Raw genomic sequence first — 20,844 nt, 5'->3', positions numbered from 1 at the left:
CCTCGGCCCGGCCTCCGGCATCCCGAGAGCCTCCGCGGCCGCTGGAGGAAGCGGTCGTCATGGCGTTCTGCGCGCCGGGTGCCTACCTGACCCACCAGCAGAAGGTGTTGCGGCTTTATAAGCGGGCGCTGCGCCACCTGGAATCGTATTGCGTCCACAGGTGGGAGAGGGAGAGCCGGGGTGCGGGGAGGTGACCCCGGGGATCCTCACGGAGACCGAGAGGCCTTGTGGGACCGAGCGGCTCAAGGACATGGGGGACGTAGTGGGAAGGCGGCCGTGGACCCGGGTCCAAATCCCCGCTTCGTCGCTCCTCGCTGCGAGACCTTGAAGAGTTGCTTATCTGGCCCAGGCCTCGGTTTTCTAAGACCGACGCAGGACCAGCGCAGAGGGTTGCATGACGACTAAATGAAATAAAGGACAGTGCCTAAAAATCTGATTGTTGTGCGTCAAGCGCTCGCTTAGAACTTTATTTTTAACCTTCTTGTTGCTAATATTGGGAGCAGTAATAGGTGCGATGTTTTCTGTAGTCCTCATAACAACTCCAAAAGTTAGGGATTATTTAGCCTTAATTTACAAGTAAGAAAATAGGCATGGAGAATAACTTGCCAAGGCCCTACAGCTGGTGAGTGGCCGAGCCAGGATTAAAACTCAGGGGGTAACCCAAAAGCATCACCACTCTCCCACCTCTCCAGTCAACCTTCCTCTTTTTAGCTTCAGCCCTTTCCATTATTTTCACACCCACATGATTACTTACCCGCCGCATCGTTCTCTTTCTTCTCCCCGTCTGAGAGTGGTCTTAGGACTTAGTCTTAAAACACATAGATTTTTGTGACCTGGATGCAATGCATGGTGGGGTGGCAACCCAGATGTGTGGATGCTGGGCTTCCCCTGCCTCACTGGAATCCTAAAGCCTAGCCCCAGGAGAAGGGCTCCTGGGAGAAACCTCTAAACAGATGGAAAAATAAGTAGGTCTGGAAAAGTTGTGGAGGGTATTCTTAAAACCCAGATTGCATATTTGTGATTATTGGAAGGTCATTGACCTACTTCTCGTTGCTAGACAGAAAGATGGCCAGGTTCGTTGTCAGATTGCTGCTTTTCTCCCTGAATTTTCCTTATTCATTCATCTGACAAAATTTGCAGCTCGGGTTCTGTTCTGGCTGCGGCATAAATAAAAATTAGCAAGTTCTCTTTCTCAGCTGTAGCAGATCACAGATTAATGGGGAAGGTGGGCATGTGAACGAACAGGTAACGGAATTATCAGTCTTACAAAGATGAAGGAAGTTGAGCTGTCAGGAATTCAGGTACCACTGACCTGCATCTGGGAATATTAAAATTCATAGTCCTGGAGGAGAAGATAAAAGCATCTCAGTGGTTTTTAAGTCTCACTGACATCCTTTCCCAGGACTTTTCTCCCTCCGTTTGTCCTCGGTGCTCTTTGTTCTCCACGGTTCCATCCCAGGTCCTTGATGGTGTGTATGTTTTGGGCAGCCTCGTCGAATGCTGGGAGTTGAGTTACCACCTAGGCTCACTTGTCTCTAAGGCTGTTTTCCAGCTCTTTGTTACATAACCTACAGTTTTCTGAAACTCAACTTGTCTTAATGCCTTAAAACTAAACTCTAAAGTATGTCATTCTGATTCTTTTCCCAAATTCCCTGTCTCTGCTAATAGCATTATTAATAATTCAGTCATTCAGCTTTAAGTCTTAAAATTGTTCTTAAGTACTCCTTGCTTATTCCGATGCCAGTGACAATACGTGCCAATGACACACATATGCTGGGACACTATTTTTGTAAATTCTCTCCATGGTATAATAATATGCGAACTGACTTTGAGCACAGGAGGTACCAGGCGCTGTCTGGAGTGTGTTGATAGGTTTTAACTCATCAAGTCTTCAGGATAGCTGTAAGATCTAGATACTGTTATTAACACTTTTGTAGAGGAGGAACCCATGGCCTAAAGATACTAATTTACCCCAGATTACACAACTAGTAAGCGGAGATTTAGTCTGAAGCGATCTGATTTTATCAGACGCTTGTAATTCTGTAAATATACATGTTTCTCTCCTGTCTCCTCCCATCACAGTTACCTGCTTCAGGCCCTTCTCATCTGTAGCTTGGGTTATCGTCGAAGCCTAAATGATCTATGCCTACCGTTTCTTCTAGAACCTGACCTTAACTTGCCTACAATCATGCAGTTAGTGTCAGAATTAGGATTCAAACCCAGATCTGTGTGATTCAAGCAATACTGTTAGCACTGCGTAACATCTCCCTTCCTACTTACATTTGTATGTCCAGAATTTAGCACATTGCCTAGCACAAGATAGGAGGAATCTCAGTAGTTGTCATTTAGTGAGTGTTGAATGATACAGAGGCGATAGCTCTTTCTTTCTTGCAAATTATCTTTGTTTGTTTGAATCAGCATTCCTTTTTTGGAGAGGTAGGTTGTGTTTAATACAGTATTTTTTTGCTGCCACCACCATGTGGGGAGCTGCCAAGGAACCCATCATAATGATGTGGCTCCTTCGTTGGCAGGCTCTGGGCTGGCTCCCAGTAGTTAAGCTGCCCATTCAGAAGACGGTTAGTAGAAGTGCAGCCCCTTGGCAGACAGTAATCCTGCTCAACTGAGTAGGTAATGTTTCTCATCTCTAAAACCATTTTGCTTAAAGGGACAAATATCGGTACTTTGCCTGTTTGATGAGAGCTCGGTTTGAAGAACATAAGAATGAGAAGGACATGGTGAAGGCCACCCAGCTGCTGAGGGCCGCAGAGGAAGAATTCTGGCACAATCAGCATCCCCAACCTTACATCTTCCCTGAGTCTCCAGGAGGGACCTCCTATGAGAGATACGAGTGTTACAAGGTAGGTGAGCACCATAGTGGTGACCGCCTTCGGAGAGGCAGACTTTCTCCCGTCCCAAAACTCACCCCCAGATCCCACTTGCCCTGTTAGGGGCAGCTAGGCAAAACTCTTTCCTGCCACTGGTAAATACTTTCCTGTTTTCAGGTGTCCATTTTCTCTCTCCAGGTGACATTCTGCCTTGTCCTTCTGACAGTTCAGCTCCAAGATCTTGCAGTACCTTTTTGGCATAGCAGTGTGCTAAAATACTTGGTATATAACTCATTTTGGGATCTTAAAGTTAGCCAGTTCGGATTGGTGCTTTCAAAGCAATTACAGGTACCAGGCCGCTCTGGGTATTTAGAGAATGCAGATCAGAGAGCATCCGTGCCTGCTCTCTCTGTCCTGAGCTTGAGGTTTCTCAGCCTGTGACACTGACTCTCAAGTGTTCTTTAGGTCCGTGCCGGCTCACCCTCCACTGTCGTTGTGCCGTGCTCGAAGCAGTCTGATGGCTTGCAGTGTTTATAAAAATACACGGTCATTTTTGCCTTCTGCTTCCTGAGCAGGCCCTGTGGGTGGCATGTTAGTGCCTCTTCCGGGCTGATGCGGTGAATTCCTCTCCTGACAGGTGCCCGAATGGTGCTTAGATGACTGGCACCCGTCCGAGAAGGCGATGTATCCTGATTACTTCGCCAAAAGAGAGCAGTGGAAGAAGCTGCGGATGGAAAGCTGGGAGCGGGAGGTGAGTCTCCCCTGCCTTTCGCCACACAGCGTGGTCCATGTGGTCAGCGCCTGGATGGGCTCAGGTTTTGTTCCCCAGGTGCAGAGGTCCAGAGTCCAGTCATGACGGTTACTGTGGCCCCCTGCCTCTCAGATACACTTGTGTGTCTAGATGTGCTAAATGTAACCTTTATTTACAGCCTTTTTGTAAACTGGTGACAGGGTGTCGCTGGTCTCTTTGGATTTTCTGCTCCCTGCTTTTGCTTCTCGCTCCCTCCTCAGTCCTCTGCCTGACCGTCCTGCTGTACCCTCCTGTCCCTGAATTTTCCTCTCCACCAGGGCCTCGGAAATTTTTCATTCGCGATGTCTGATTGACATTTTTAAAAGCTCAACTTTACCGGAGTGTGAAGGATATATTGGAGAGCTCGAGAGGAGAATTGGAGAGACCAGTTTGGGGCTGTTGCAGTTTGGTCAAAGAGTATGGCAACCAGCAGCAGCGGGCACGCAGTGAACAGGGAAAGAAGTCCATTCAGGGTATCACTGGCAGGGATATGAAGGCCGACTGGATGCGGGCAATGTGTGAGGGACAGAGAGGAATCAGTGAGAGCCACGTTAACACCTGGTGTTTGGTGATGTTTTATTGAGATAAAGAGGGAAAAAACGGGTGCCAGTGGGTTAAGCATCCGATTCACAATTTCTGTTCAGGTTGTGATCTCAGGGATGTGAGATGGAGCCCCGTGTCAGACTGCACGCTTGCGGGGAGTCTGCTTCTCTGTCCCTGCCCCTGCGTGCTCTCTCCCTCCCTCTCTCTCTCAAATAAATAAATCTTAAAAAAAAAAAAAAAAAGAAGAAGAAGAAGAAACAGGTGTTGGAGGGACAAGTAAGTGTTTGGTTTTAAATTTGTTATATCTGAGAAGCCTGTGAGACACCAAGTGAGATGGCAGTAGGTGACTTTGGGTGTAGAGATCTGGAACTCAAAGGAGAGATTTGAGCTCAAAACAGATTTGTGAGTTATCCATTGTTTTATTTATTTTATTTTTTTTTAAGATTTTATTTATTTGAGAGAGAGAGAGAGCATGAAAGGGGCGAGGGGCAGAGGGAGAAGCCAGCTCCCTGATGAGCAGAGGGCCCGATGTGGGACTCGATCCTGGGACTCCAGGATCATGACCCGAGCTGAAGGCAGTCGCTTAACCAACTGAGCCACCTAGGTGCCCAGTTATCCATTGTTTTAAAAGCCACAGAAATGTAGGAGATCTTAAGAGAGGGAGCAGAAAGGTTATAGGCGCTCCCACTCGAGGAGGCGAGGAAAGGAGGCAGCAAAGCATCCAGTAGGGGAGAGGGGTGACAGCAAGTCCAAGAGAAAATGTGTCAGGAACGGCCGGTCAGCATTGGTCATCTTGGTGGAAAATTTCTTTCCTTTTTTTTTTTTTTTTTAAATTTTATTTGTTTATTTGACACAGAGAGATCACCAGTAGGCAGAGAGGCAGGCAGAGAGAGAGAGGGAGGCAGGCTCCCCGCTCAGCAGAGAGCCCAATTCGGGGCTTGATCCCAGGACCCTGAGATCATGACCTGAGCCGAAGGCAGAGGCTTAACCCACTGAGCCACCCAGGGGCCCATTGGCAGAAAGTTTCTAAAAGATGAAATAGAGTGAGGACTGGAAATAACCTCCCGGGATTGTGGCAGTAGGAAGGGCATTCGTGACCTTGGTGAGAACCATTTCCTAAGGGCTTAATTGCACCAGTAGGAGTGAGCAGAAGGTAAGAGCGAGAAAACAATGGTATGGGGAGGGGGAGGAATTCTTGAGAAGTTTCGCTTGTGTAACTGGAGGCCAAGGGATTATTTTCTTTTAAGATAAGAAATGCGTGTGTGCTGCGAGAAGATTCGGGGCAGGGGAGAGATGGACAGTGTTGAGGCAAGGTGGAAGAGGTCAAGGAGGAAAACTTTTGAGAAGAGCGACGGGATCCCAAGCGTGTGTGGAGGCCTTTGAAAGGAGAATGGGTTCTTCCTCCGCTAGAATCATGCAGAAGATGCACGTACCTATATCTGGGCTAGAAGTTTTGGTGATGGGAAAATGAGAGTTCTGTGTGATGGCTTCTCTATTTTAGCAAAGAGGAGAAGGCATCAAGTGGGGGTGCGGCCTGTTCAGAGAATGTGGAAAAGATGCGGGAGCCACGGCGGAGGGTGAGCTCATTGGGAGTAATAGGATTGCCAGGTGGTGGTGAAGGCCCATTTGAAGTTGGGAGTAATTAATCTGTTGTGACCAGCGTTTTTTTCTTTCTAGCGACCCCAGCTGTCTGGGTGCGGTCTGGAAGGTAGATGGTGTGGTGTGTCTGGTGGAGAGTGTCAAGACACCTTAGAGGTCATTCAGAAAGGAGTGATGGTCATGATGGGATGGAAGCCTGTAAAGCAGGCACAGAGACAGGAGGCTGATGTAGAGAAGGTCAAATTGGGTCAGAGGATTTGTGAACTGGCCATTTCTGAGTTTCAGAAAGCATTTTCAAGGGGACATTTAAGCACATGAGCAAGAGAGGGCTTCTGTGGTTAGTGGGATATTTTATTGGCGATTTTTTTTTTAAAGATTTAGACAGTGCATGCTCGAGTGGGGGAGGGGCAGAGGGAGTGAATCCTCGAGCAGACTCCCTGCTCAGCACAGAACGCAGTGTGGGGCTTGATTCCAGGACCCTGAGCTCATGACCTGAGCTAAAACCAAGAGTCAGAAGCTCACCTACTGAGCCACCCAGGCACCCCTGATTCATGAGTTTGAGTTACGTGCATTCTGGTGGTAAGGCCCAGGATGTTGACTACAGGAAGTCCTTGGCCAAGATGGAGTGAAAGGAGAGTCATTGTGACCAAGGGGGGCAGTGCTTGCTAAGAAATGTCTCCTCATTTGGAAATGGGAGGCGTGTTCATTCATGGAGAGTAGCACGTTCATTCTACAGTTAGTCTCTTATAACCTCTTCACAAAAACCTTTACCTAGTTCGTCTTACTGACATTATTAAACAGCACATACGCTGGAGACTCTCAGGTCACCCACAATCCAGAATTGAGTTTTCTGGAGGAAGCTTTAGAAAACCCTTGATCTGGGGAGTGGGTCTCTTACATGTCCCTCCTCTCTCAGGACAGTGATGGTCTTGGAGATCGCGGGAACTGGGGTTGAGGGGAGTGGGCTGGATGAGGCAGAACGGAGCACATTTTCACATGTCATTTCTTGGTATTTTTGGTCCTGGTTGCTATTTGGGTGGGGTTGGGGGGGGCTTTAAAATGAACATCTTTAATATACACGAATTAAGGTTTCCTAATGGTGCTTTTGGAGAGCACTTAGCTGAAACATAAAAATAAGTATTTTTTTAGGGGGTACAGATAGGGGACCACACCAAAGGGAATGGGGCTGATAATGGTCACACATTTGCATCATGAGTAATAGATGGGGTGGGAGGGTTGCTCAGCTTTGCTGTTTTAAGAATGGGAAAACCTTTAAGGAGAATTGCTTTTCTGAGCTAAATTGTGGGTATAAACATAATGCAGGTATATATAAAAAACACCGCAGCATTACCAGTCAGTTTGCCTCTTAACTGTTCCTCCCTTCCCCCTTTCCAGGTTAAGCAGCTGCAGGAGGAAACCCCCGTTGGTGGTCCCAGCACTGAAGCTTTGCCCCCGGCCCGGAAGGAAGGTGATCTGCCCCCGCTGTGGTGGCACATTGTGACCAGGCCCCGGGAGCGACCCATGTAGAGGGAGAGGGAGACGGTTCACCAGCCAGTCGTACGTGCAAGTGAAATAAGTTACAGAACGTAGACACACTTGCCCTAATAAAAGTAATAACTCAACACGGTATGACGGCTGTGTTCTTCCGAGGGTCAGCACGACACCAAGCAGCTGTGTGCATCGTCTCTTCCCACTTGTGCACAGAAGTATGGGAAGTGTGGCCAAGTGTTGTCTGCCCCAGGAAGTCCTGTTGCCGGCACAAGTTATCAGGGAGAACAGCAGAACCAGATACGAGATTTACTCTGAGGATATGTTTAGTGGAACAAACCCTAGTTGAAGGCTAGTGACGGAGGAATACGAAGTCGGGAGGAGGTATGCAAACACCGAGGTCTCGAGATTACCTTTTTGGTTTTGTAAAGATGCCAGGAATGACATTTTAGTGTGACTAAAAGGATAACTGTAAGCCGCACACATTCAACAAATTAGCATGAAGTTTATGGGCTTCGTTCGGGGGCGGAGGTTTGGGAGCTGGGGTGAAACTTCTCCAGAACAGGTTCCCAGCTCTGCCTGCTCTCCCGTAGCTTGGATGGTCTGCGCACTCCCAGGTAAGGGGACAGCAGAACCCTTAAGTGTTGGGAAAGTTTCTTTGAAAGGTAGAGCCATTTCTAAAACCATCAGCCAAACCCATCGGCTTTTTTTTTTTTTTTTTTAAAGATTTTATTTATTTATTTGACAGAGAGAGATCACAAGTAGACGGAGAGGAAGGCAGAGAGAGAGAGAGAGAGAGAGAGGGAAGCAGGCTTCTTGCTGAGCAGAGAGCCCGATGTGGGACTCGATCCCAGGACCCTGAGATCATGACCTGAGCCGAAGGCAGCGGCTTAACCCACTGAGCCACCCAGGTGCCCCCCCATCGGCTTTTAGATGGTGATTCTCATTAGAGTTACATCCAAACAGTTCAGGAGTGGAGGCTGCTAATGTTCTTAGGGCTCGGGGCCATCCCAGAAATGACGTACTGTCGGTTTCCCAAGAAAGCCCAGTTGACGACTCAGTGCACCTCCTAACAGCTGACAGAGACTTGCAACTGAATTTTAATAAGTCTTGACATCCAGGACTTTTTCTAGTGGTTCTTTATTTATGATGTAGGCTGAAGCAATTGTTACAAGGTAGAAGGGAGACACATACATGATTGTTATTTATACAAGTTTAGAACAAAAAAACTGCACAGGGAGAGGTCAACTCTCAGTACAAACTAGCAACTAAACCACAATAATTTACCTTTAGAAACGATGTCTTTATTTTTAGCTGTGACACTGCTTTTACAATATGCAAAAACACAAACAGAACTACCCAAGGTGTGTTGTCACATTCTTTCTACATTGAATTTGGCAACGTTTTCTATTAAATTTATTCAGATGATACTAACGTTTAAAAACTAAACAAGTGAAGCTGTACCAAGGTACAGTTACATCCATTTATTTCAAAGGTTTAAAATACCACTTTTATCTATTGTAATTAATTACCTTGCAGTGATTTCTGCTTTTGCAAAAACCATCTCAAGCATCATATGCACGATGCATCAGCTACTTTTAGTCATCAAGATGGGTGGGCTAAACCACAGGCACTACTGTTGCTTATATTCTGTAGAAGGAGCTTGTTTTTCAAAGGAAAAAAAAGCTTAAATAGTTTTCTAATAATCATGCCTTTGCTTTAAAGCCATAACATAAAATGCCCTTGAGCAATCACAGCAGTGTTAAATGTTAATAGATTGAACAGTGACTATACAGGTACATTACTCTCACATCCAATGCAGTTATGTATTAAAGCATAAGATTATGTAATTGAAGAGTTGGGCCAACAGAAACCTGCAGGGTCTGTGGGACCCCCCAAGCTCCGCTTCCTTCAAGAGAAACGGACCCAAGTGCTAAGGGACTTGCTTGGTTTTTTCCAAACGTCTGTTGCCTTCTCCAAACAAGATCCCTTTAAATCTACGAACCTCTGTCGGCTTTAGGGAACGGGCATTAGAACAGATTTAACTTTCACATAAAAAAGAAAAGACATAAATCCATTCCAAAAAACATTACCTAGAATACAAAAAAAAAAAAAAAAAAGGGACAGTTATAGTGGTCAGATTCCCAGTGACAATAAATAAATCCTCCGTTCTTCAATGTTTGGTATGATGCCAATTAACTGCCACTTATTTAAAAGAAGAGAAGAAAAACAAGCCCCCAGATCAGTAAACACATTGGCAAGTTGCTAGATTCCAAGCTGGTTACCCTTGTTAGATCCGTTTGAGTTTGTTCAAAATATTTGGGCTTTTCAACGCACCCAGCCTGCTGGGCACGGTTAAGTAAAAGGCATTGGCTATATCTAAGAATTCCCTGCTATCATTTTAAAATGTTCACATTTTTAAAACTGCCTTACCCTTTTTGGATGTGTTTGGATTCAATGAACATGGGCACGAGAGACGAGTAACTGAATTGGGGGGCTCTGGGTCTACCCGGGGGCGGCAGCATGCTCGGGACTGGAGGTGGGTGCTGTGTGCAGTCAGGAGGAATCGTGGGAGAAAGGAAGTCCTTAAACACCCTACAGAAACAAACACTGCAATCCAGTATGGCTTACTCGGATGCATTTACCATGAAGCTACTAGAAATTCAACCTACGAGGCTACTCTTACATGTTACCAGGATCGGCTATGTTGACGGTGTGCCCCTCCCACGGCCCTCCCCCCAATCCCAACAGAGTCTACCGTTTCCAGATTTACTTCAGTCTGAATATTGCTCAGTTGTTACTCCTTTTCTCAGCCAGAACGTACTACATGTAAAGGAAGACTTTTACCCCTTGATCCATTTTGTTTGTACATTAAAATAACTTGAATTTGCTTCTAAGCCAGACTACTACAATGCATCTACAAAAGCTTGCAGGAAAAAAGGAGAGAAAAGAAAAGGCTAAAGTAGAGTTATCCTTTTTTCTGAAATTAACTACTTTGTGTTTTTGTGTTTCCCAGGCCCCAACCAACCCCCCCCCACCCATTATGCATTTAAAATTTTACAAAGACTTGTAAAAAAGTTAAATGGAATTTGGCACCTTCAGAAAAATCAAAAGGGAAACTAAGATTAAAATGTGCAGAAAGAAAATGGTCAATATTTACAAATTAAAAGATCAAAGGTATGTCAGTTATGTATGTTACTTTTAATTCTTAACTAAAGGTGTCACGTACTTTCAAAAGAGCTGTGTTCTGAGTTGCCTACAAAATCTTTTGTCTGATTATAGATTGGAATGGATCGAGACAAATTAGGTTTTATGGATTGAACAGTTCCTTCCCCACTGGCAGCATTTCTGGGGAGCCCGCGAGAGCCTACGAGAAGCGGGGGGCGGAGCGGTCGTTCGTCGTGGTCTTCTTCAGCTTCACGCCCCTTCGGATGGCGTTCAGCATGTCTTCCCCTTGTGGAGTATCTCTGGGGCTCAGGTCTGCGGCGTCACTCTCCGGGATCCGGCCTGGGGAAGCAGTGGCACTTGAGGGATCCCTCTCCTGGTCTTCGGCCTCGCTCTCTGGAATCGCCTGTCTGTGCTCCTCGGGGATACTTGGCTTCGGGCCTGGGAGAGGAGGGTTGACGGAGGCTTGGCCGCTCCACATGGAGGAGGGCATGCTGGTGACACCCTGGGGGCCCTCACCCACAGAGGGCAACTCGGGGCTGTGCTCACCCCTTTCCTCTGGCCCATCCGGAGGTGCGGGCAACACCCCGGGGAGGTCTGGGACAGTTGGGGTCTTGACCGGGATCACGGGTGTCTTGATGGGGATGGGACCGGCTCCGATGGTCCCCCGGCGGACAGAAGGCTTAGTGGAAGGGGTCCGTCGGATGGTTGCAACCCCTGGGGTGACCACAGCAGGTCCAAGGGTGGTGGGGAGACCAGCCGTTGAGGCCGGGCGCTTGGCCTGGAACATCCGTCGGTAGGACTGGCTGATGTCACTGTTTCTCGGGATGGTGGAGGATTTGTCAAACTCCTGCTGATCTGCCTCCTGGTCGCCACTTACAGAGAAATAATCATAATCTGAAACTGATGATAACATTGGATTAGGGCTCCCCAAGGCCGCAGCTTTGCTCTTCGGTTCTTTGGTATTGGAGGAACAAAAGGCACAAGAGGGAAGAGAGGGAAGGCACTTTACCCGCCACCTCATCCCCAGCCTCCCCGATCTCAGTGAGAAGTCCCCCTATGGAACTTCCTGGAGGTCCCCGCTGTCACCCTAGGCCCCAGGACAGCAGTGGACACCGGACACCGCAGGGGTGCCCTCAAATCCCGGGTTAGCTACCGCCCAGCATCCCGGGGAGGAGTAAAGGGGGGCGCAGGAAGAGAAGAGGAGCCCCCCACGCGGTCCGGTACCGGACGTGAGAAACACGCCTCAGGCAGACCATGTAAGTAACTCGTCGGGCAAAGGCTGGAAAAAGAACGCGCCACGGGCACTGAGCCCCGGGGAACCCGCACAAAGCCACGCTCCACCCGCGAGGTGTGCGCACCTCAGGACGTGGGGTCACGAGGGAGGAGGGAGCTGAGCGTGGCTTGGAGCAGGTGTCCCAGCAGCAGCACCCATGGCATTGGGGGGGGGGGGGGAAGGAGGGGCCACGCTGTGCATTACAGGACGTCCAGCTGCACCCCCGACCATCGATCAGGTGACAGCCGCAAAGGGCTCCGCACACTGCCCCGTGTCCCCTGGACAGCAAAACGGCCTTCCATGGGACTGGCTTAGTCTTAGAAGCTTTGACACACGAGCTGCAGAACGGTTTGGTCAACCCCGGCCATCTCCTTGGGCCCCGGGCTGCCACCCTGCTGGAGCGTGTGGTGCTGCGGGAGGCGGGGGGCCCGGGGGACTGGGCTGGGAAGGGGTCCAAACTGGGGGCTCCGGGCTCTAATAGCCCTCTCCAAGGCTCAGCTCACCCAAGTGCTCCAGGAGGAGGCCGCCGAGCTTAGGTGGGTCCCCCCTACCCCCACCCCCGCCCTCCTGCAGCCTCCCTCCTCCTCACCTGGCACAGCCCGGGAAGCCCCCCTGGGAAGCCCGGGCTGCCTCGTACCTTGGGAGGGGATGGTGTCCTCGGAGCAGCACGGCGTGGTGGTCTGCGTGCTGTAGCCACTGGAGCACTGCAGCGAGTCCCGGCTGCTCCTCTGGGTGTCCAGCTGGAGGCCCCGCGACAGGGCCAGCGCCAGCTCCTCGCACGCCTCCATCTCCTCACCAGGCTGCGGGGGGAGGAGAGAGACACAGACAAGCCACCAGGGCCGTGAATCCCCGGTCCGGTGTCCCCAGAGCCTTTCCGCATCCGTCTACACGTGGGAGCCTCAACATTACTCCTATCCTGCTGCCGTCTGTGGGTCCTACCCAGGCTCTGGAAAGTTCTAAGAGTCTGATTTCAGTGCCAGGCTTTTCCCTAGGGACCTTCTAACCACTCGAGAGCACGGAGTGGGGCAACGGGGCTCAGGCTCCCCTCCGCACTGCTGGCCGGCAAACGGCCACTGGCCGGGTCTAGAGGAGTCCAACCAGCCATAGAGAATAAAAACGTCACCCTGTTGGCAGCTGACACGGTCATGCTCCGTGGTCTCTGAGCCTCCTCGGCCGCTGCAGACGCGCCACCCACGGCGCTGGGTCCTCCTCCGTTGGGGTCCGGTTCCCGCTTCTCTTTGCGGCGCTGTAGGGTGTTTACCAGAGGCTGATCGTAAGGTCCGGGCTTGGCCCAGTCCTAAGCAGAAGGAACGTGGTCAGGCGCCGCGGCCTCCGGCTCCATGTGGAGGCCTGTACAACCCTCCAGACAGCGGCCCACGGAAGGCGGCTGGCCCCCCCGGGGCAGGCTCAGGCTGGGACAGGCCAGCAGGCCCTTCTACTACGTCCTCAGCCGGCTCTAAAAGAAGTGACTGGAAAATCCTCTGGGGGCCCCCTGGGAACTTCCCCTTTCCTCCTATCTGCCCAAAGATGAAAACCCTCCCCAGCCAGGCAGGCACCTGTGGGAGACTCTTAGTTAGCTGGCAGGTGACCAGCTAAGGTATCTGAAGGCCTCAGGCGGTGGAGAGCACATGTCCCGGGGCCAGGCCCTCCCTCCCGGGGTCTGAAGGAACACCCCCTCCTCCAGCCCAAATGTCTTCACTTGACCCAAGTGGCCACCAAGGGCCACTAACAGGATTCAGCCACTCCCCCCGAGGCTGAACCTCCACTTGCAGGAGACTGGGCCCCCAAGGGCACTCAGGAGGTGCCCTCCCATAGGGAGGGAGGGAAGGCTTCTGGGGTCAGCAGAAAGTTTTGAGGAGCCTGCGGGGTCCACACTTAATCCAACTAAGGGATTAAGTCGAGACCTCGAAATGCCACAGCCTAGGGTCACCTACTGTTCAAATCAGGGACACCACCTCTCAAAATAGGATTGGACGTGCTAGGAAATCATTTTAGAACTCTGTTTTTGTATTAAGGCAAACACATTTGGAGAGTACACAAATGAGACTAAAAAATAAGTCTGCATTTACTTCTGAGATAAAACATGGTATAAGCCAACCCACAGTTTGGATCATGGCTGTTACCACGGCCCGATAAGGGACCTGAGGGAAGAGTCTGGGGCACTGACCGGGGAGGGCAGTAGCTCCCAGTCCCCGGTAATGGTGACACCCCATAGCGGCCCCCAGCTTAGATGTCCACCATCTAAACCAGCTTAAGCAAGGTTCATTATGGGGAGCCTCTCCCATCTCAGCTCCACGTGGACGTTTCTCTCTCAGATCTGCCTACTGCTTTCTGCTTCTTCCCGGTGGGAACTTTCTCCGGGAGAGGGGCTCTATGGGGAGGAAGGCAGAGTGTGGAAGGGAGGGGTGGGGGGGTCAGGAAGAAGGTCGTGGGACAGAAGATGGGGGAGCACAGAGCCATGAGAGGGGGCGGAGGGAGAAAAGGGGAGGGAGGAGAGACACAAACCTTCCAGCTAGGGATCTGAGATGACGGGAACATGCCGGGCCCAATGGTGTGATAATGAGCGAAGTCTGGAAGGTGGACAGAGGTGACCCGAGGGAGCAGGCGGGAGGCAGGCGGGCAATGAGGGGAAAGGCTTGCCCCCACGGGCCCCACATGGGACTCACTTGGCAAACTACAGTGAGAAAACCCGTTAGACAACTAGAAACAAAACAAAAAAGGGGGGGAAAAAAGGAAAATAAAATTAATATAACAGGATGAGTGTGGAGGTACAAGATGGCATTGACATTCAAGGGAGGAAGGGGACCGGAGTTTTATCTGTCAAACGAGTGGCAGGATTCTGCTGCTTGTGGATGGTCCGTGGGCTGGAAAGGGGCCACGGGGCAAAGAGTGCACGTGGGATACCAGATAAGCGCTCGGTCAAGGATGTAATTTATCTACATTTTGGAATAGTGTGGAAACTGATCAGTGCCTTTCATTTGTGGCGTCTGCATGGTTTTTGATCATTTAGCCAACGAGGCAGAATTTCACGGCGATCCTGATTTGCTCATCTCATTATGCAAATTTAAAAATTCTCAAGCGTCAACTAAATCTGTTCATTCTAGTTTCTGAAATCATCACACTGTTCAGGAGCAGATTCCAAATCAGGGTGAAGAGGGAGGAGGGGTTGGCAAACTAAAAGGCAGAAGAGCACGCAGCCTCCGATGCAGTGAGAGGTCCCATCAGGTGATGTGGCTATGGTGACAAGGGGGCCACGGTGGGTGGGTGGGTGGAGGTCTCGGGAGGGTAAGCGGGGAGACGGATGAGCACACGGCACTATTCTGGGAAGGAGCCTTCCACCTCCGAGTTCCCTGTACTGCTTCCTCTCCCTCAGGACGATGGCAAGGTCATGGCTCAGGAGCCAAGAGCCCATTCCAGAAAAAGCCCTCAACCTTGTCCCTCTCTCTGTCCCCAAGTGGAGCTGCTCTGGGTGTGTCTTTGGTTGATTTCAAGTTTCAGGTCCCAGCGGTAATAGCCAGCGGCAGGCAAGGGATGGGGTGGGGGTGGGGGTGCTGGGGAGGGGTGGCCGTAGTGGCCAGGGCCCAGCCAGTCACCTTCTCTGTGGACACCCAGGCGCCCATGGTGGAGCCTGAGCTGACCGAGGTGGGCGAGCTGCACTCGCTCACGGACTGGCAGGTTTCGGAGGCTTCGGAGGAGGCCGAGCTGGACGAGTTCTGCCGCAGGGAGGGACCACATGCCACCAAAAGTAACAGGAAATCGAGACAGAAGATGGGATAGGGGGAGGGCACGCACAGAGAGAGAGAGAGACAGACATAAACACAGAAAAGGGAAGGATGAGAGAAGCAGAGGGTTAGGGTTATTTTTTCCCCCAAAGCTGCACCCACACAGAAGCTTCTAAGCCCTTAAAAAGAAGCCTGAGATGCGGCATGGCCCAGACCTGCCAGGCTGTCAGCGTCCCAGGACCCCGACTGGTGTGTGTCTAATCTGCACCAGGCACAGGTCAAGGGTGGAATTCCTGCTGCTCCCTCGGGCTTCCCTCCTCATGCCACAAGCCCAGGTCCCAAGGGAGGCCTGCCCCTGGCATCTGCCAGGAGCACGGGCATCTTTACTGCCTTGCACTGACCCCCAGCCCAACACACACACACACACACACACACTCTCAGCTTGGGCTTCTGCTCCCACGTCTCCAGGTCCCGGCCTCGCCCTTGGTCACATGCAGCCTCTGTACCCATGAAGGGTGGTTTCCAGCTATGAAGCAACATCTTCACGGGATGGGTTTTTAGATTTCTCTGCCTGGGAAAGGATTCTGAGCTTTGGGACTGTGAAGCCCTGAGCTCAATGTTTCAAGTGGCCACCCAGGGAGGGAGGAAGCATCTGGAGAGATCTGGGCCATTCCAGAAAGGTCTGACTTGGGACAACATCCCTTCATGCCGATCTTCATTAAACCTCCAGACTGCAGGGCCCCCGCGTTGGCCAGGGTCCGTGCTCCCTGGTCAGGCTCCTGACATTCAGCTCAGGCAGGGACCGGGCCAGGAGCTCACTGATCCATCTCAACTTTGTAGTCCTGTCCTGGCACATGGCAGGCGCTCGGAATTACTGAATGTGTGCATGACAATGACCATCTCTTCTGCAGAAGCTGGGTCCCCTGGGATAGTGCTTGGGGACACCTGGGTATTCAGACAGAGCTGTGGCTCTCCGTCCTGAAAGCAGCAAAGCTCCAAAAGACACCAGAGCAAGGACAGGTTCTCCCAAGGGTGCCCTGGGGGCCTCAAGCTCGGGGTCTGGCAAGCGGGCCCGGATCCAAGGTTCGAGGGGTTTGGATTCAAGTTACGTTCCTGTCACTCCTCAGGGAAGGAACCTGGGCTTAATCTAAATCTCAATTTCTTGCATCTTTAGGGACTAGTAATAATCCAGCGGAAGAACACGAAATGAGACTCTATCTAACGGATGACGACAAGAAGAACACGTCCGTGTCCGTGCGCGTCTGTGCACGGGGGAGCCAGCTAGCGCTGCCGTCCTCCAGGCTGCTCGTTTTGGTCCCTCCAAGTCAAGGCTGTTCAACTTGAAGGAAAGAGCCGGTAAACCGGGGCAGGACTGCCGGTTCCTATCTCCTTTGACTTCTGTTCATTTTTCCTAAAGATCCTCTCGCCTTGCTGGGATGAACAGCTCTAGGACGAGACCCTCACCACAGACAGGGCCCCACTCCCGGGCCTGCGGCACTCAGATACGACTTGAAAAGAGCACCGTGGAGGAAAACGGGAGAATTCTTAATGTCCTCCATCAGCCGGTATGCACTCAGAACCACGTGACTGCGGGGAGTGACAGAGGGGTCTCCCCCCTTACAGCGTGTATTCCCTTCCTCACAGTCTAAATAACAGTGTGATATGGCCTTCAGGAGACTGTGCTCTGGCCTGTGTGACTTGTACGATTCCCTTACACGTCCTCCCTCTGACAACTGTGAGCAGCCATAATGCTTTTCTGGAGACACGGAATTCTCCGCTGAATTCTGCAGCATCCCTGAGCTTATTGAGACCACCCCAGAGTTGCTAGCCAAGCAGATCTTGGGCACCAGCGTTCAGATTCGAGCAAATCCCAACACGCCGCCTTCTGCTTCCCTCAGCATTGCTGGAGGCAGAAGCACTCGCTGCAGCCTGATCCACACACACCACCTTTGACAGCAAGGCCGGAGCACAAGGCCTCTCTCTTTTTAGAAAGGAGCGTTAGTGCACGATACCGTGTTGTTAGTGCACAACACCATGTTAATCTGTCAGCGGATTAAAAACACACAGAATTAGGCTGCGCAGTGGAATAGCCTGGGAAGAACCGCACATTCTGGTTTTCTTTCAACCATTCACACCGCTTTCAAGACCCGCAGCTGTGGTTTAGTGCGTACGTGGCGGGGGACAGGAAGGGGACACCTGACAGACCAAGCCAGAGCACCCCCACGAGGACAAGCATGTTAGAACTTAAAGCCAAGGCTCTCGGCCTAGAATGTTTCTGTTTGAAGTTGAGTCTCTCTCCCAGGAAGACAGAGCGGGACAGCTCTGGGACAGCTGGAAAATGCCAGAGGGACCCCTGAGCTGAGGACCTCTGGGTTCAGCCACGTCAGACACGTCAGGCAAGTAAGCCTCTGGCTTAAATTCCCCAAACACCGCAGCTGTTTCCTCTCCGTGACGTGTTCCCCCAAAACACTTCCAAGGACGCCTATGGCTGAGAAGGAGTAGGAAGGGCTCTGGATCGGTCACCAGAAACCCTTGTTCCGGGCTCCCGACCTGCAGGTCGTGTAATAGTGCAGGTGGGAAGTCACATCTCCAAGCCTCCATTTCCACAGCAAACAGGCCGAGCCATACTCCCCACGGCAGTTGGAAGGATGACCCGGACAGCACGGTGTGTGGAGGGGGGGGGTCCTAGGGTGGTGCGGGGAGCCCAGATATTCAGGGACTGTTAAGCCAACTGGGTACCTGGATGAACAAGATAAGCACGTGACCTCCCGAGTCCACAAGATCTCGGACTATGGGCTGTGGCCCCCCTCAGAGTGCACCACGGGCTCTGAGCCCCCTCGGCCCCCAGCAGATGGCGCTGCGGGGCAACCCGGGCGGGGGCGTGTCCCAGGCGTCCAGGCGTCACTCACTCAGTGGGAAGCCAGACCCCTGATAGTCGGGAAGGAGGGCCGAGAGGGCAGCAGGGGGAGGGCGATCCAGGGCCCGTCCAGCTCCTGCCTCCAGCTCCCCCTGGGCCCGCCGGGCACTCCTGCTGGGCCCACCAGGAGGGGCTGCGGTGAGTCCAACACCACCCGACCCGGCTGCTGTTGAAAGATCCAACATCTTCCCTTCCCTGGGGAGCAGAACGCCAACAGAACTCGTGAGCGAGGGCTCTAAGGAGTCACCCCCATTCTCACACCAGCTGCGACAGGGAACCGGGGAGGGCCACGGAAGGCTTCCAAGGCACCGCTCAGACTCGCCACTGCTTAGGGCAAAGCGGCAATGGCGGGAGAGATGCCACCATTTGCACCAACGTCATGCATGAGGCACTGTGCCCAGCCGGACGCTTACGGGGGTGCCAGAGGGCGGCCCGACTTCTTAGAGTCCATCTACTTACGTGAGAGAACTCCCCAAACCAGCGGGGTGCCGTGGCCATCACCACCATGGAGACAGGCTGCGCACCCAACTTAGAGTTCTCACCCTTTGGGGAAACAACACATCTGAAGATGAGAAATTAAACCAGAGGTTTCTCGTGGGAAGAGGACAGGGGTCTGTCCGAGCCAACGTCCTTCTCTGGTTCTGGCCACTGACAGTGGCCCGAGCACTAGACGTCACAGCTGCTTCTGGAGCCAAGGGCACCCTTACCTGGTTGGGGGCCTCTGGCGGCATGGGGGACGGTGACTTGGACTGGAAAGCATCCTGGGAAATGAATCCTGAGTCATGGGAGGACACGCTGGACAGGCGGACGGGTGCCTGCTGGGCCAGGTTGGAGCTGCGGTAGCGGTAGTGGGAGCTGGGGGAGTGGGAGTGGGAGCCGCTGGAGCGCGAGTCACTGCTATTGACGCTGTTCAGGCTGCTGTGGGGGCAAGCAGAGGGGAGGCAGGCGGGGGGAGGTAGGGGAGGAAACAGGGGCATGGGGACGGGGTGGGGACATCATGTAATCAGCTCTCTGCCACAGGGAAGCAGGGCTAACAGTAAGATGTGTTTTCAGAACACCACACCCTGAAGCTAGCAAAGAAAGGGTTTTTTACGTGAGCAAGGGAGAGAAAACTAGTTATTATAAACCAGGCGTCTGCCAGGACTCACTTCTCCGAAGGTGTCATGAGGTGTCCTTGCATGGACGCCCATGATTCTAAAGAGTCCAGGGCTGCCCAATTCTGCCACGTCATCTACCACCAAAGCTAGAAACCTAACATCGGTGGCAAGAAACGAGACAGGGCTGATCCTCTCTGCTCAGCTGCTCGTAGAACCCCATAACCTACAGCCACAACCAGGGGCTGCGACGCTGCCCGGTTAGAAAATTCAAGTGTCTCCCGTGGATGGACCGTCTGGGTCCAGGAAACCAAGGTCAACCCAGACAACCATCACCTTGGGAGGGCAGGTGCCAACGGCCTCCTCAAGGTGATTCCATCCTACGTGAACTGGATTCAAGACCATCGTAAGAGCATCAGCAAACCAACTCTGTGCACGTGTCACCACGCTTTACCTCTTATGAACAAGTTGGTGCTTTAGTGAATGGCTTTACCCTGATCACAGGAATCTGCGACCATATCTGTGGGCCGGGTGTGACCGGCACACCTAGCGAGAGGCAGGCAGCCTTCAACACCTTCAGGGAGTCAATGCTAAACTCTTTGCTTCCGAGATGAACTGTCAACGGGGTGTCAAGCAGTGACACCCAGGCCCTGGGTGTTTCCTCCATTTCCATCTCCAGCTCTAACAGATAATGCCCCACATGCTAATTACTCAGATTACAAAAACAGGAAAGCTGAGCAGAGTTCCGTGGTCCCAGCAACCAGAATAGAGAATAAGGTGCAGTTGTGGAAGGATTGGAAGGGGCAGAACAAACAACCCAGCCCGGGATTAGAAAGTCTGTGGCTTCCGCTCCTAGCAAGAGAGTCTCGTCAGAGTTCGCCAACGCTGGCAGCTAACGTGGGAGTCAAGGCCATGTGACTGCCTCCACAGGAGTTACTCGGTGCGGGTGTTCCGGCAGATCTAGGGGACTGTGCCAGGGGACATCACTGCTGCTGGCGATAATTACCATAATTTTTGCTTCCCCCTGTCCCCACCTCCTGCCAATCAGTCAGAAGAGGGCATCTGGGGACTGACAGTGAAGCTCATGGCGACTGCACTCCCCCAAGGTCATGGTTGATGCCATCAGTGCAAGGGGCTTTTCAGAGGAAGCAAATATAATAAGAGAGAAAAGATACTCATGCAGCTGTGTTTTATACCAGTGAGATAGTTTTTTTGGTTACCAAAATGAAAACCCAGTAGATCTGTCAGACACACACACACACACAGAGAGCCCATGAAAGAGGACACTAAAGCAACCAACAATTTCAGGTTGCGGAACGTCAGGATGTGGCAAATTCCATCTGAAATCACTGCTCAGTGTTTACCAGACTCACTCAAATACGGAAGGACACACACACACAAGGGTGTACAGAGACACAACCGCAC

General features: G+C 51.7%; 3 protein-coding genes across 17 annotated transcripts in view; 1 reads left to right on the top strand and 2 right to left on the bottom strand.

The window, feature by feature from the left end:
* TATDN1 (TatD DNase domain containing 1) overlaps window positions 1–781 on the bottom strand; it is a 42,278-nt gene extending 41,497 nt beyond the window's left edge. Inside the window, exon 1 of the mRNA XM_047724160.1 lies at window positions 755–781. The gene's annotated coding sequence lies outside the window, so the exon portion shown is untranslated. The remainder of the gene's footprint in view (window positions 1–754) is intronic.
* On the top strand, window positions 3–7,379 carry NDUFB9 (NADH:ubiquinone oxidoreductase subunit B9). Its single transcript, XM_047724163.1, has 4 exons — window positions 3–160; window positions 2,666–2,858; window positions 3,463–3,576; window positions 7,153–7,379. Exons 1-4 carry the CDS (start codon window positions 60–62, stop codon window positions 7,282–7,284), a joined length of 540 nt encoding a protein of 179 aa, XP_047580119.1. The 5' UTR covers window positions 3–59; the 3' UTR covers window positions 7,285–7,379.
* A 990-nt stretch (window positions 7,380–8,369) lies between these two features.
* The window catches only part of MTSS1 (MTSS I-BAR domain containing 1), a 158,259-nt gene continuing 145,784 nt past the window's right edge, over window positions 8,370–20,844 (bottom strand). For 5 of the 15 annotated variants that reach the window (XM_047724138.1, XM_047724140.1, XM_047724142.1 and 2 more), the window contains 5 exons: window positions 19,033–19,243; window positions 14,192–14,386; window positions 12,810–12,983; window positions 12,324–12,486; window positions 8,370–11,313 (listed from right to left, as the gene is read on the bottom strand). In XM_047724138.1, the coding sequence (XP_047580094.1) occupies window positions 10,613–11,313; window positions 12,324–12,486; window positions 12,810–12,983; window positions 14,192–14,386; window positions 19,033–19,243 (1,444 nt within the window). In that variant the 3' untranslated portion in view covers window positions 8,370–10,612. Of the gene's footprint in view, window positions 11,314–12,323; window positions 12,487–12,809; window positions 12,984–14,191; window positions 14,387–15,279; window positions 15,400–19,032; window positions 19,244–20,844 lie in introns of all 15 variants that reach the window. The other 10 variants (XM_047724151.1, XM_047724153.1, XM_047724139.1 and 7 more) reach the window with 7 other exon arrangements.

This window comes from Lutra lutra, chromosome 4, assembly GCF_902655055.1.
Source record: "Lutra lutra chromosome 4, mLutLut1.2, whole genome shotgun sequence".
Classification (NCBI taxonomy): Eukaryota; Metazoa; Chordata; class Mammalia; order Carnivora; family Mustelidae; genus Lutra; species Lutra lutra.
This window is presented reverse-complemented; position numbering and strand designations above follow the sequence as displayed.